At 43.8% G+C, this 15000-nt stretch overlaps 1 protein-coding gene across 5 annotated transcripts in view; it reads right to left on the bottom strand.

The window, feature by feature from the left end:
• The window catches only part of LOC123514494 (rho guanine nucleotide exchange factor 9-like), a 76277-nt gene that overhangs the window by 29845 nt on the left and 31432 nt on the right, over nt 1-15000 (bottom strand). The window contains exon 1 of one of the 5 annotated variants that reach the window (XM_045272378.1): nt 4555-4870. The exons of 3 other annotated variants lie outside the window; for them this stretch is intronic. In XM_045272378.1, coding sequence (XP_045128313.1) covers nt 4555-4749 — 195 coding nt within the window. In that variant the 5' untranslated portion in view covers nt 4750-4870. Of the gene's footprint in view, nt 1-2183; nt 2959-4554; nt 4871-15000 lie in introns of those variants that run through there. One more of the 5 variants, XM_045272379.1, reaches the window with a different exon arrangement.

Below are 15000 nucleotides of genomic sequence, written 5' to 3'. Positions count from 1 at the left end.
CCATGCAGCGTTTTCATATTCATTCTGCTTTCTATTTGGTAATTTTATACAGCTTCAGAAACTTATGTGGGGATTACAATAGTGAAGACTGTGGCCAATAGTCTTCTGACCTCCATAGACCCTTTCTAATGTAAATAAAATAATCTAATCACACCCCAAAAACTCAAGGTAAAAAATGCGTCTCAGTACTGAAAGGGTTAACTGCGATACCAAACAGTTGTGTAGTTCAATCGGAGTCTAGGTAGGCGTAAAGGTCTGTTGCTGCATGAAACTCACATCGCACGGCAGTTTTGGATAACACACGCCAAGCCACCACTCACAGTTCTCGTCCAAGCTACGGAACAACACCCAGGCTAACAGACAGACAGGGGATTATAAACACTGACACCGTACCTCCACTGTATTCACGCACGCACATACAGACAGCTGCCTAAAGAAGAAATGTCAGATTCTACAAAAATGTTTCTGACGCACGCACACGCGCGAAGTACAGTATACCACCCACCCACCTCCGCTTATCGCATCTCCAGTTCTTTGTTTCATGAGACCTCTAAACGTAAAGCAATTAATCAATTCTCACCTTTATTCCCATTCCACATAGGGAGACACGAGATTCACTGACTTTACAGCACCATGCACTAACCGAGGACAAGTCACAACTGCACCTCGGCTTGAGAGAGCAGGACGTGTCAAGTGATGAGAAAGAGAAAAAAGAGGAAAAGGATATCTCGTAACGTTAACATTCTAAGAAACGTTTGAATTAAAGCAAGAGAAAAAAAGAAAGCATAGGAAAGAAGGGACATGATTCACATTCCTTCACACACACACACACACACACACACACACACACACACACACACACACACACACACACACACACACACACACACACACAGAAAGGTTCAGTAATGCAATACACCAGAGTAATAATAGTGAATTCACCTCCGTTACTTGTTTTTTATAACGTATACCAGCCAAGCCGCGTTCAGTGTGTGTCTGTGTATCTGTCTGTGTCTGCCCTTCACAGTACCGCAGGTGACTACATTCCTTCAGGCTTGCAAGAAACACACCGACACACCACAAGAAATGTAGTAGAATGTTTCAATATGTTGTAAGTCTCAGTCTCTCTCTCTCTCTCTCTCTCTCTCTCTCTCTCTCTCTCTCTCTCTCTCTCTCTCTCTCTCTCTAGCCCGGAGCCTTAACCCTCTGTCCTTCCCATCCCTCCTGTCCGCCCACATCTCTTAAGCACCTCTCTCTCTCTCTCTCTCTCTCTCTCTCTCTCTCTGGATCACAAGGATCACACACACGCACACACACACACACACACACACACACACACACACACACACACACACACACACACACACACACACACACACACACACACACACACACACACACACACACACACACACACACACACACACACACACACAGAGAGAGAGAGAGAGAGAGAGAGAGAGAGAGAGAGAGAGAGAGAGAGAGAGAGAGAGAGAGAGAGGGCAATGACAATACTGAAGCACCTGACACCTACTGAACGCTAAATTGTATAGTTTCCCCCAGGTGATGACGTGACCAGGTACACGTATGACCGCTGCTGCAACTACTACTATTACTGCTACTCATACTACTACTACTACTACTACTGCAACTACTACTATTACTGCTACTGCTACTACTACTACTACTACTACTACTACTACTACTACTACTATTACTGCTACTCATTACTACTACTACTACTACTACTACTACTACTACTACTACTACTACTACCACTACTACTATTATTGCTACTACTACTACTACTACTACTACTACTACTACTACTACTACTACTACTACTACTACTACTACGGCTGCTGCTACCACTACTACAACTACTTAAGTTACTGTCAATGAACTACTGCCACTACTGCATAATTACGTAAGCTTTTTCATTTCCTCCCAGACTGCAAGATGAGCAAAAACCAACAAACCTCTGTGTGTGTGTGTGTGTGTGTGTGTGTGTGTGTGTGTGTGTGTGTGTGTGTTTTCCCCTCTCTTTTTTTTTTCTTTAAAGAGCATCGTAAACGCAAAACTCTCCACGTTTCATCACGTTTTTTTTCTTTTCTTCTTTTTGTTCGTTTTGACTTGCACCGATTTCTTTCGTCCTTGGTTTGCAATGCAGGCAAGAGACGCACCTTTACTAGTTGCTGCAGGCCCGTGTAGATCCCCATGGTGGCCGTCTCTGCAGTATACACCACCAACAGTAGCAACACCACCAACCAGCCGGGGGCAGTACTCAAGACACGGGTTCCTCTCTCACCACGATTGTTTTCAAGGGCACAGAGATGATTGGCTGTTCTCAAATGTGCTTCTCCCGTTAATAATGTATAAATCTTGTTAATCTCTCACTACAACCACAAAGAAATCCTTTAAAACTTGTGCAACCTTCAACTAGTCAAGCCTTTTTGGATGTTGAGTTGCGACGCAAAAGAGTTTGGGAATACGGTTCACAGCCACGCACACGCACACACACACACACACACACTCGCACACGGATGCAGTCTATTTTAGGTCCGCGGACGCCTGCTGGTATCAGTCTTGTCAACACGGTGGGGACAAAAAAAAAAAAAGTTGCTTCCAGGCGGGGCTCCTCCCTCGCCTCGCCTCTATCTCACTCGGTCGGTGGTGGGACGGGTACGTCCTGCTCAGCGCCGCGTTCTTCTCGTCGTCCTCATCGTCTCTCTTCCATGCACTGTTTACGCGCACTCTTACACGTTACTATTATGTCGCGGAGTCTAGTTTCACGGGAGTATATTGCGCCGTTTGTGGAATGCAAATGAGCGCCGGTGTATGTCCGAGTGTGGTTTGAAAGTTTTAACGCGCCAGCTGCCGTTGCTACTGACGCTGCTATTACTGCCCGCTCGTGTGTCTGACCGCCGCCGAGCTAAGAAACGGAACAACTGAACTGACTGCCTAACACTGACCCTCGCCTCGCCCACCACTACCTCTCTACCTCGCCCAGCCTTGCCAGTTGCCCGCGGGTTGGGGGGCAGGGATCCGGGCGGGAGGAGGCAGGTGGAGATGAAGGAGGAGGAGGAGGAGAAGAAGGAGGTGGTAGGGAGGAGGTGGGTGAAGGGGGAGGGAGACGATGCCAACTCGTCCCAGCTAACCGCTCGACAAATTGACGGTAAATTACCCTCCGTTACGAGACTCTTCCCGGCCCTCCGCCCTGACACTCATTCCCGCCGCGGTCTGGTGAACGAGTAATTATTCCCCCGCGACACAATGAGGGTCGCGGGGAGGCGTGGCGGGTCTCCATCGTAAACGTCTCATCATCATCCAGGCGGGTAAATGACGTGTGGCATCTCGGCGCGGCGGGCGGGCGAGCGGGCGAGAGTCCTCACTCCTCAGTTCTTCATGAACGTTACGGACAAGTTCCTTTGCCTTCAGTTCAACGTTATCGCTCACTTGACGTCTAGCTAATTAGAAAAAACGAGTTGTCCTAGTCCACGAGGCACGCTGCAGGGCCAGGCCAAGCATGCAGCACCGCCACACCAGCAAGGAGAGGCTCTTCGGGGAATCAGAAACGTTCTGCCACCACGAAGTCAGGAGGCGGAGGAGAGTCGTGGGAAATCCGAGGGTCTTTAGGGGGGGAGTTGTGTGAAACTTCTCAATCCATCTTGCTTCCGAGGTGTCTTCTAGGGATGGGTGGGGGTTGGGAGAGGTGTGGGGGGAAAGAGTGAGGAGTGGAGGTGTGGGAGACGGTCTTCTATATAGTGATGCGCAGGAGTTTTGGGGGGAGATGTGAGAGAAAAACAGCTGAGTGGACAGGAGAGACAGGGATGTGAGGTATGGGAGACTGACTCTTTCTCAAGCAAGTGTGAGAAAAACTTAATTCGGCTCGTCAAGTTTGATATAATAATTGGTCGTGTTGTTCTCATCATTGCTATCATACTTAGTTATTATTACCATTAACACTACCATCAGTCTTATCTTCACCAACCTTGTTCCTATTATAACCAACATTGCAACACTATTATATATTCTTAACGTCAGCAGTGCTTCACAGAACTATGAATGAATGACATTGAGATTCTTTAGAGCAAAACTTTCTTAGTAAACACACAGCAACCAGTAGTAGTAGTAGTAGTAGTAGTAGTAGTAGTAGTAGTAGTAGTAGTAGTAGTAGTAGAAGAAGTAGTAATAAAAGTAAAAGAAGACGAAGAAGAAGGAGAGGAGAGGAGACGAGAGGAGAGATGAGGGCAACGGATGATGATGATGAGGAGGAGGAGGAGGATGAGGGGGAATGTTCCAGGTAGAGGAGTGACCAAGACAACCGACGGAAACACCTGTACCACCACGACACACCTGATTCACTTCCTCTTCTCCCTCTCCCTCTCCCTCTTTTCCGTTTCTTCTTTCCCACTCTTCCTCCCTTTTCCTACAGTTTTTCCTCCTCCCTCTCCCCCATAACCTCGAGCACTCATTAGAATGGCAGAGAGAGAGAGAGAGAGAGAGAGAGAGAGAGAGAGAGAGAGAGAGAGAGAGAGAGAGAAATATAAATACCTGTTTCTTTGTAGCTTTTTTAAATACATCCTCCTCTACCACTTCTTTCTCCACCTCTTTCCTCTCCACCTCTCCTTCCAGTGCATTCTTCTCACTAAAACACTCCTTCGTGAAAGTAACGAAGAGGAGGAAGAGGAGAGTGGCGAGCTGGAAGAGGCGGAGGAAAAGGCTCTCCACCACTTCGGTAATCCTCATGGTTCTCCACCTTTCACGAGTCTATTTTCTTCCACCTTTTTCTTTTTCCGCCACTGTCCAGAAATGAGCCTTTTGAAACCGAGACAGGCAGGAAGGAGTCGCCGCAGAGAAGCCCAGAGGTACACTACGTCAAGGAGAAACGGGCAGCCTTCTTTTGACATCTTAATGATAACACGACAGGAATGTTCTGGTTGCGATTAGATAAGATAAGAATAGACTGTCATTGGTGTTGGTGGTGGTGGTGGTGGTAGTGGTGGTGGTGCTGGCGGATACAGAAGCAGTAAAACAATCCAATTTACACGTACTGGGATTGAAACATGGGTGAGTTACGTAATGTTCCTCAGATTTCCAGCTTGGGTGTTTGTATTCAGTCTTTTCACCCCTGTCTTGTGTTTAAACTGAGGGTCACACGCGTGGGTGAGTGTGGGACAAGGATAGGTGTGTGTGTGTGTGTGTGTGTGTGTGTGTGTGTGTGTGTGTGTGTGTGTGTGTGTGTGTGTGTGTGTGGGAGGGACAAGAGGAGTAGGAAGGAAGGAAGGAAGGACAGTGTGGTGGGGCGTTGTGGGAGGACGGGAAGTAATATTTGTAGTGGGAAGATTATTTTTATAAGGTGAAGTATTCGTGATAAGATTTGCTGTTTGGTGAAGTGACGTTGTTTTACGAGGAAGGAATAAAAAGTGTGGTTATCTATGTCTCTCTCTCTCTCTCTCTCTCTGCGGGGGAATGAAAATTATATGGAATGGTTTATGGGACTCGCTCTTTGCCCTTCTCTCTCTCTCTCTCTCTCTCTCTCTCTCTCTCTCTCTCTCTCTCTCTCTCTCTCTCTCTGTCAAGGTTATGAAATTTATATGGAATGGTTTATGAGCTGTCTCTCTCTCTCTCTCTCTCTCTCTCTCTCTCTCTCTCTCTCTCTCTCTCTCTCTCATCCCAGGTAGTAAAGGTGGCTTGACTATGTTAATATTAATGAGTAGGTTGACAACAACCTCGTTAATTCAGCTCCGGTGCCTTGATGACCTCCCCTGTCCTCGTGCCCTCGCCTGCACGGGGTTCTGATGGCCCCAGGAAGACCATACATACCCCACATATAACTATACCCCCCATACATTTCAAGGGATACGACCATACACGTCACATAGAAATTTGGTGACACAGTGATGGCGCACACACACACACACACACACACACACACACACACACACACGCACTGTCCTTCTTCTCAGGGATAACATGTGAACAGGTAACCACAATGAAGGTAATGGCTTTGTTAATGGCAGGTAATAGAGAACCCCATTATATACCACCATTACCACCACCACCACCACCACCACTACTACTACTACTACTACTACTACTACTACTACTACTTCATCTACTAATATTACTGCTACAACTACTACTGATATTAAGATTACTGCTACTGCTACTACTACTACTACTACTACTACTACTACTACTACTACTACTACTACTACTACTACTACTCCACTACTACTACTACTGTTATTACCACTACTACTACTGCTACAACTACTATTGATATTAAGATTACTGCTACAACAACTGCTACTACTACTACTACTACTACTACTACTACTACTACTACTACTACTACTACTACTGTTACTACCACTACTATTACTGCTATAACTATTGATATTAAAATTACTGCTACAACAATTGCTACTACTACTACTACTACTACTACTACTACTACTACTATCACTTTTCCTTCGAGTGGTGTAAAATCCAACCAGGAAATTATGCAACAAAAATTGATTTAAGAGTGAATCAGCTTGTGATATGTGTAGGGTACTGATAGACGAGAGAGAGAGAGAGAGAGAGAGAGAGAGAGAGAGAGAGAGAGAGAGAGAGAGAGAAGGATATGGTCTAATAGAAAGGTGACGAAAGAGTGTGTGACGACATGACGTGTGAGATAAGTGAGGGTTGAGTGGTGGTAGTAGTAGTAGTAGTAGTAGTAGTAGTAGTAGTAGTAGTTGCAGTAGTAATGGTAAATATAACGCAAAAGGAAAAGAAAAAGCACAGGAAGGAAAACCATCAGCGAGTCAATTGGCACTGGTGTGGTAATAGAGGCAAGATTTGTGACGTCACGATCAGCACAACTAAGGAGGAAGTGACGTCATCGCTGCGTCACGTTCTTCCCTCACGGATTGGCGCAACACTCGTCATCCTTTTCCTCCTTCACTGGTACAAAAACAACGATAACAACAACATGAAGAGGAAGAAAAACACGGAGAAGAATTGCAATATTGGTATAGAAAGAAGAAGAAGAAGAGGAGGAGGAGGAGAAGCATGAGAGAGAAAAGGATAAGGAAGAAAGAGAGAAAACAGAGGAAAGAAAGAAAGGAAGGATAACTAGGAACAACAAAATATAAACCACTACAACAACAAGAAAATTCACCACCACCACCACCACCACCACCACCACCACTACACAAAAAAATAACAACAACAAATATAACAACAAGAAGAACAGTAAAAGGAAGGAGATTAAAGGAAGAACAAAGGATCGAAGTCTATCTCCTATTATTTCTCCTCTTGTTCTTCCTCCTCTTCTTCCTCCCAACCCTCCTTTCAAGTCTCCCACCACCAGTTAGCGCAGACCAGTGCAATCAAACACTCTGGAGAGGACCTGAGGGAGTGCTGGTTCTTGTTATCCTTTGTAGTTCTTTGATAAAATTTCTCCCCCACCTCCTCCTCCTCCTTTTCCTCCTCCTCCTCCTCTTCTTTCTCTTCTAAAACCTCTTGCTTCAAAGCGTTCATGAGAGATGAGGTTTGGCAATCATAACAAAGGTGTGACTGACGAAAATTTAAGAAGAGGGAAAAGAAAAGGAGAAGGAAGAAGAGGAAGAAAAAAAGAAAAAGAAGAAAAAGAAGAAGAAAAGAAGAAGAAGAATAAGAAGAAGAAGAAGAAGAAGAAGGAGGAGGAGGAGGAGGAGGAGGAGGAGGAGAAGAAAAAGAATATGAAGAAAAAAAGAAGAAAAAAAGGAGGAGGAGGAGGAGTAGGAGGAGGAGAAGAAGAAAAAGAAAAGTAGAGGAAAAAGAAGAAGAAGAAGAAGAAGAAGAAGAAGAAGAAGAAGAAGAAGAAGAAGAAGAAGAAGAAGAAGCAGGAAAAACAGGAAGAGGACGATGAAGAAGGAAAAAAAGATGTTGATGACGATAATTGCAAAAAAAAAAGGAAAATAAATGTAAAGGACGAGATAAAAGTTACAAATTATTCACTTTAACTCGTCACTTTCCTAAAATTAAAGTTATGGACATTTTTTTTAAAGCTTCACAGAAAAAAAAACTCTCAACTACAAAAACAACAACAACAACAACAACAACAATAAGAATAATGACAAAGAATAACAATGATAATAAAATGAAAATACTAGACATGAAAAAAAATTAACAACAACAACAACAACAACAACAACAACAACAACAACAGCAACGAAAATATTCTATACTTTACTTTTTATTCATTTTTACTGAGTTATTCATAAAGGATTTTGCGATTATCCTTCTCTCTCTCTCTCTCTCTCTCTCTCTCTCTCTCTCTCTCTCTCTCTCACACACACATGCACAGGAATTCAACTTTTCTCATCAGTAAAGTTTGAGTGTGTGTGTGAGAGTGTGTGTGTGTTTGTGTGTGTGTGTGTGTGTGTGTGTGTGTGTGTGTGTGTGTGTGTGTGTGTGTGTGTGTGTGTGTGTGTGACTAATTACTCCACACAAACAAACAACCATGATCCTTCTCTCTCTCTCTCTCTCTCTCTCTCTCTCTCTCTCTCTCTCTCTCTCTCTCTCTCTCTCTCTCTCTCTCTCTCACACACACACACACACACACACACACACACACACACACACACACACACACACACACACACACACACATATACATGTTTTCTCATCAGCAAAGTGTGTTTGTGAGTGTGTGTGTGTGTGTGTGTGTGTGTGTGTGTGTGTGTGTGTGTGTGTGTGTGTGTGTGTGTGTGTGTGTGTTATCAGATATATTGCGCACAGTGTTATTATACGTAAACACACATTAACACATTCCTAGCGTACATCCATCCATACATGCACACATACAAACATACATACATACACACACACACACACACACACACACATTAACTTTTAGATATACGCTGACATACATAGTGGCATTCGAGGGACCGGAAGTTTGAGGTGACACACACACACACACACACACACACACACACACACACACACACACACACACACACACAAACACGTGGGAAAAAATGCAGCTTCTCGTGATAAATGGATCTATTATGAGTGTGTGTGTGTGTGTGTGTGTGTGTGTGTGTGTGTGTGTGTTACTGCGGGTGAATAGCACATAATTCTCTCTCTCTCTCTCTCTCTCTCTCTCTCTCTCTCTCTCTCTCTCTCTCTCTCTCTCTCGTCACATTCCCAGACTGACCGCAGCCCTCCTACCCTCCTCCTCCTCCTCCTCCTCCTCTCTTCTTCCTCGTAATCCTCCTCTTCGTCCTCGTCCAATAAAGAATAAAAGGGAACAAAGAATCCAATCCTTCATCACGGTAAACAAAAGAGCATTACACACACACACACACACACACACACACACACACACACACACACACACACACACACGATTCAATCCTACCCTTTGAGATGGCTTAGCGGGAGAGACAACTTATCATTATTATTTGTATCTTTATCCTCTTTTCCTGTCAGTGTTTGCAGAATTAATTGGAATTGTGAATGTTGACACACACACACAACAACAACAACAACAACAACAACAACAACAACAACAACAACAGCAACAACAACAACAACAAGTGAATGAATTAAATAAAAGGCAGATTATTATTACAATTATTTCTATTTCTTGTTTTCAATGTAAACAAAATTTACTAGTTAGACTCCCCACACCTCCACACATTTCCCCAAGCTACCCACACCCTTCCCCAACCTTCCCCAATACACCTCACAACCCAAACACCCTTTAAAACCCCTTAAAAACCTCTTAACTCCTTCAATACCATGACGTATTTCCATATTTACTCTGCTTACTATTTGGTGATTTTCATATATCTTCAGAAATTCATGTAAGTGATTAAAATAGTGAAGACTGTGGCCATTAATCTTCTGACCTGCATAGACCCTTCCTAATGTCAATAAAATGGTCTAATCACACCCAAACTCGTGGTAAAAACGCGTCCTAGTACTGAAGGGGTTAAACGACCTTGAAATTACTGAAACACACAGTAGTAGTATCGATATCGCTGTCAGCATCGGTCGTAGCAGGGCCCAGAGTACTGGTATCGGTATAGGCTAAATTTTGTGGTATCGGTATCGGTATCGGTCAAAATTCTCGTATCGGTACATCTCTGTAGTGTGTGTGTGTGTGTGTGTGTGTGTGTGTGTGTGTGTGTGTGTGTGTGTGTGTGTGTGTGTGTGTGTGTGTGTGTGTGTGTGTGTGTGTGTGTGTGTGTGTGTGTGTGTCAGAAAGAGAAAACCACACCCAAACCATACCTTATTTCAAAGCTTTTTTCTTTTCTTTTCCTAGTTTTCTTCCTCACGGTTCCCCATGCCTTCTTAAGCTATCCACACCCCTCCCCAACCCTCCCCAATATACCCACACCCCCAACACCCTTTAAGACCCCTTTAAACCCCCTGAAAACTCTAGTAAGCCACACCAAAACTATATACCTCATTTCAAAGCTTATTCTATCCTTTTCTAGTTTCCCACACCTTCCTCACGCCTTCCTCAAGCTACCCACACCTCTCCCTCAACCCTCTCCAATGTATCCACACCCCCAATACCCCTTAAACCCCCTAAAATAAAGAGATAAAACTAAAGAAAAATAATAAAAAGATAACAAAGCATGAATAAAAGGAAAGACGAGATTTAAAACAAGTATATGAATGAATTAAGCAAAGGATCATTCAAGCATTACGAACATTGAAGAGAAAAAAATAATAATAATGGACGTTTTGGTAAATGGAAGTTACGCTAAGAGGAATGATTGCACAGATCTCATAAGCTTGCTATTACAATCTTTTCCGTGTTCCTTTGTAAATTCTCAACAAGCACGAGGAGGAAGAGGAGGAGGAGGAGGAGGAGGAGGAGGAGGAGGAGGAGGAGGAGGAGGAGGAGGAGGAGGAGGAGGAGGAGGAGGAGGAGGAGGAGGAGAGAGGAGGAGGAGGAGGAGGAGGAGGAGGAGGAGGAGGAGGAGGAGGAGGAGGAGGAAGAAGGAGAGCTGGAGGAGGAGGAGGAGGAGGAGGAGGAGGAGGAGGAGGAGGAGGAGGAGGAAGAGAGTAGCAGCAAGAGAGAGTGAGAGAGACAGATGCAAACAAGAAAAAATAATAAAAAGAAAGAGAAAAGAAAAACAAAAAGAGAAAAGCAACGCGTGAAGATTAGTTCTCTCCAACCTGCTGAGGGAGAGAGAGAGAGAGAGAGAGAGAGAGAGAGAGAGAGAGAGAGAGAGAGAGAGAGAGAGAGAGAGAGAGAGAGAGAGAGAGAGAGAGAAAATGAAGAAACAGAAGAAAAAGGAATACAGACAGAAGAAAAGAAAAACAGCAACAACGACAACGCCAATGATAACAACAATAACAACAACAACAACAACAACAACAACAACAACAGCAGCAACAACAACAACAACAACAACAACAACAACAACAACAACAACAACAGCAGCAGCAGCAACCGTAATAAAAATTAGAAAACGTAGAAGTTTGCAGACAAAAGACAATTCAGGGTTCTCGTGGCGCCGCTTTCCTCCTCCTCCTCCTCCTCCTCCTCTTCTTAGTTCTCTCCAAATTCGCTTTACAACCTTTCCTAATTTCTTTCCTCTTATGTTTTTCCTTTTTTTTTTGTTTATTTTGAAGTAAAAAAATAATAATACCTCGGTTCTTGAATAAAATTTCTGAGAAGCTTTTAATAGAGTACTTTGTTTCAACTTAACAGGAAAATAGACTCTATATTACTCAAAATTATTATTATTATTATTATTATTATTATTATTATTATTATTATTATTATCTACTACTACTACTACTACTACTACTACTACTACTACTACTACTACTACCACTACCACATCTCAAGTTTTCACATCCTATCACGAATAACTTTATCAGGTTTTAGCGTAAGTTATCAGAGTTTTAAAAGCTTTCTTGATATATTCTATTAATATTCTATTGATACTTTTACACGAGAACTGCAGTTTCATATGAACACATACTACCTACAATAACAAACAACAACAATAACAACGATAAACATAACAACAACAGCAATACATAACAGTCATCTCCATTATCACCACTCTGAAGGACAAACCAATGCCACCCGTCTATTCCAGAACACCCTAACAAATAACACACCCACCAGTTCCCTGTCAGCCTTGCCTTTCCCACAGTCTTACCTTAACCCAACATTACCAGCAGTGCATCTCCCGGACATTCATAATAGAGACATGAGCTACACCGTCAAGAATGGAGTAACGTACACACACACATACACACACACACACACACACACACACACACACACACACACACACACAACACTTCCTCTCCCTCATCTCTCTCTCTCTCTCTCTTTGCTTTACCGCTTCCTCTCAGTAGCAGAGCCCGTATTTAGAAACGCTTTGCTCTCTCACCACAACTATTTTCCAAGGCCACAGAGATGATTAGCGGTGTTTTCAAGAGCGTTTCTCCAGTTAATAATGTAGAAATCTTGTCAATCTGTTTCTAGAAACATAAAAACACCTTAAAAAACTCGTGTCAATTCAAATAAAGCCCTTTGAAATAGTGGAGGTGAAACGCAGAAGTGTTTGAAAATACGAGCTTATGTCTCCTGATGTGCTGAGAACCCACCACTTCCCGTGTCTTGTGTGGCGGCAGTTAGCGCCTCAGAGGACTTCACACTGAGGAGAAGCATGACGCGAGGTGGGAATGAGTGTAGGAGTTAATTAAACAGACTTGTGATCGTGAGCGTTACTTGACTCATAGTGAAAATACCTACTACGCTATGGGAGTGAGTGTAGAAGTTTAAACAGACTTGTGATCGTGAGCGTTACCTACTGTATACGCTATGGGAATGCGTGTAGGAGTTAACCAGACTTGTGATCGGGAGTGTTAAAGGCTCGTATTCTGAAACACTTGGACCTCTCACCATCAGTACTTCCCAAAGGCTCTAGATGAAGATACTCATGTTTCTAAGAGTGTCTTTATGGTTTTAGCGATGGATTGGCGAGATTTTTAAGTTTATTTTAAGGAGAAACGAGGGTCATATGGCGCCGCAAAGATATGTCGTGATGAGGAACTTAGTTGTTTCTAAATACAGGCGATACTTGACTCATAGTGAAAATTCTGTATACGCTGCTCTTCTACTCTTCTCAATACTTTCCATCGCTAGATAAAGAATAACGACGCGTTTCCTCTTCTCTGTTCAATCTTCATCTTTTTTTTCTCCTTTTCCTCTTAACCACGCCCTATTTCCTCATACCTTCACTCTATGTTGTTTTCCACTGCTCCTCTTTCTCTCTCTCTCTCTCTCTCTCTCTCTCTCTCTCTCTCTCTCTCTCTCTCTCTCTCTCTCCTCCTGCACCTCCGGCCAGGCAGAAGCAGTGTTACCAAGGCGGGAGTCAGATGCCTTGAAATAAAGGAGATGCAATGAAGGGATGCCGAGAGAGAGAGAGAGAGAGAGAGAGAGAGAGAGAGAGAGAGAGAGAGAGAGAGAGAGAGAGATTCCTACCTCCCCTCCTTATCTTTGCTATCGCTAATTATGTCTCTCCCCTTCCCTTTCCTCCCGTTCTCCCCTTCTTCTCTCTCTCTCTCTCTCTCTCTCTCTCTCTCTCTCTCTCTCTCTCTCTCTCTGTATCCTCAACTCCTATCCTCTCTCCTACTTCTCCTTCTATTTCCTCCTTTCCTTCCTCTCCTCTCTCACTTAACTCCTTCAAGACTGGGACACATTTTTAACTTGAGATTTGTGTACGATTAGACACTTTTATTAACATTAGGAAGGGTCTATGGAGGTCAGAAGATTAATGGCCACAGTCTTCACTATTTCAATCTCCCACATGAGTTTCTGAAGCTGTACAAAATCACCCAATAGTAAGCAGAGTGAATATGGAAACGCGTCATGGCAATGCAGGGGTTAACAACATGGGAATAAGCTATGTAGATAATGTACTGTATAAAATCACAAGCAGATTACGAAGAGGGAACAAGTCTGCTGCTGTTGTTGCTTGCCTGTTCTTTGTGTTCCTCCTCCTTCTTCTTCTTCTTCCTCCTCCTCCTCCTCCTCCTCCTCCTCCTCACTTTTCCTCCCTGTAACCTAAGCTGACCCATTTCCCCACACAATGACTGGCCTCCTCCTCCTCTTCCTCCTCCTCCTCCTCCTCCTCCTTCTCCTTCTCCTCCTCCTTGGCTACTGTACGTGACCATCTGACCGACCCTTCCTCCTCCTCCTCCTGCTCCTCCTCCGTTCCCTGACCACACACACACACACACACACACACACACACACACACACACACACACACACACACACACACACACACACACACACACGAGACTCAACCTCAATCTGTTTTTAGAAGATCACATGAGGAGTTGGAGGAGGAGGAGGAGGAGGAGGAGAAGGAGGAGGAGGAGGAGGAGGAGGAGAGAAGATTGGAGGAGTGAAGTGAAAGGAAAATAAGAAGGAAAGAATAAGAAGCATGCTAATGAGGGAAGAGGAAAGGATGAAGAACCTGAGAGAGAGAGAGAGAGAGAGAGAGAGAGAGAGAGAGAGAGAGAGAGAGAGAGAGAGAGAGAGAGAGAGAGAGAGAGAGAGAGAGAGAGAGGATGAAAGAAGAATAAAAAGAAAAGAAGTGAGTGAGTGAGGAAGGAAAGTAAAGAAAAGTGAGGAATAGAGAAAAACAAGAGAAAGGAATAAACAGAAGGAAAAAGTTAAAGAGATAGAAGGGAGGAAAAGAAAGAGCAAAGAAAGTGAGGAAATAAAAAAAGGAGGAAAAAGAAGAAAATTGAGGAAAAGTTAAGAGGTACAGAACACAAGTCATCACCACCACCATCACCACCACCACCACCACCACCACCACCACCACCACCACCATTACCACCACCACCATTACCACACGCGGACGTTTACCTGAACTCCATATGGCAATTAGTGCACCTGGCAGTCCCCCTAACCTGTGTGTGTGTGTGTGTGTGTGTGTGTGTGTGTGTGTGTGTGTGTGTGTGTGT

This window comes from Portunus trituberculatus, chromosome 38, assembly GCF_017591435.1.
Source record: "Portunus trituberculatus isolate SZX2019 chromosome 38, ASM1759143v1, whole genome shotgun sequence".
NCBI classification, from domain to species: domain Eukaryota; kingdom Metazoa; phylum Arthropoda; class Malacostraca; order Decapoda; family Portunidae; genus Portunus; species Portunus trituberculatus.
This window is presented reverse-complemented; position numbering and strand designations above follow the sequence as displayed.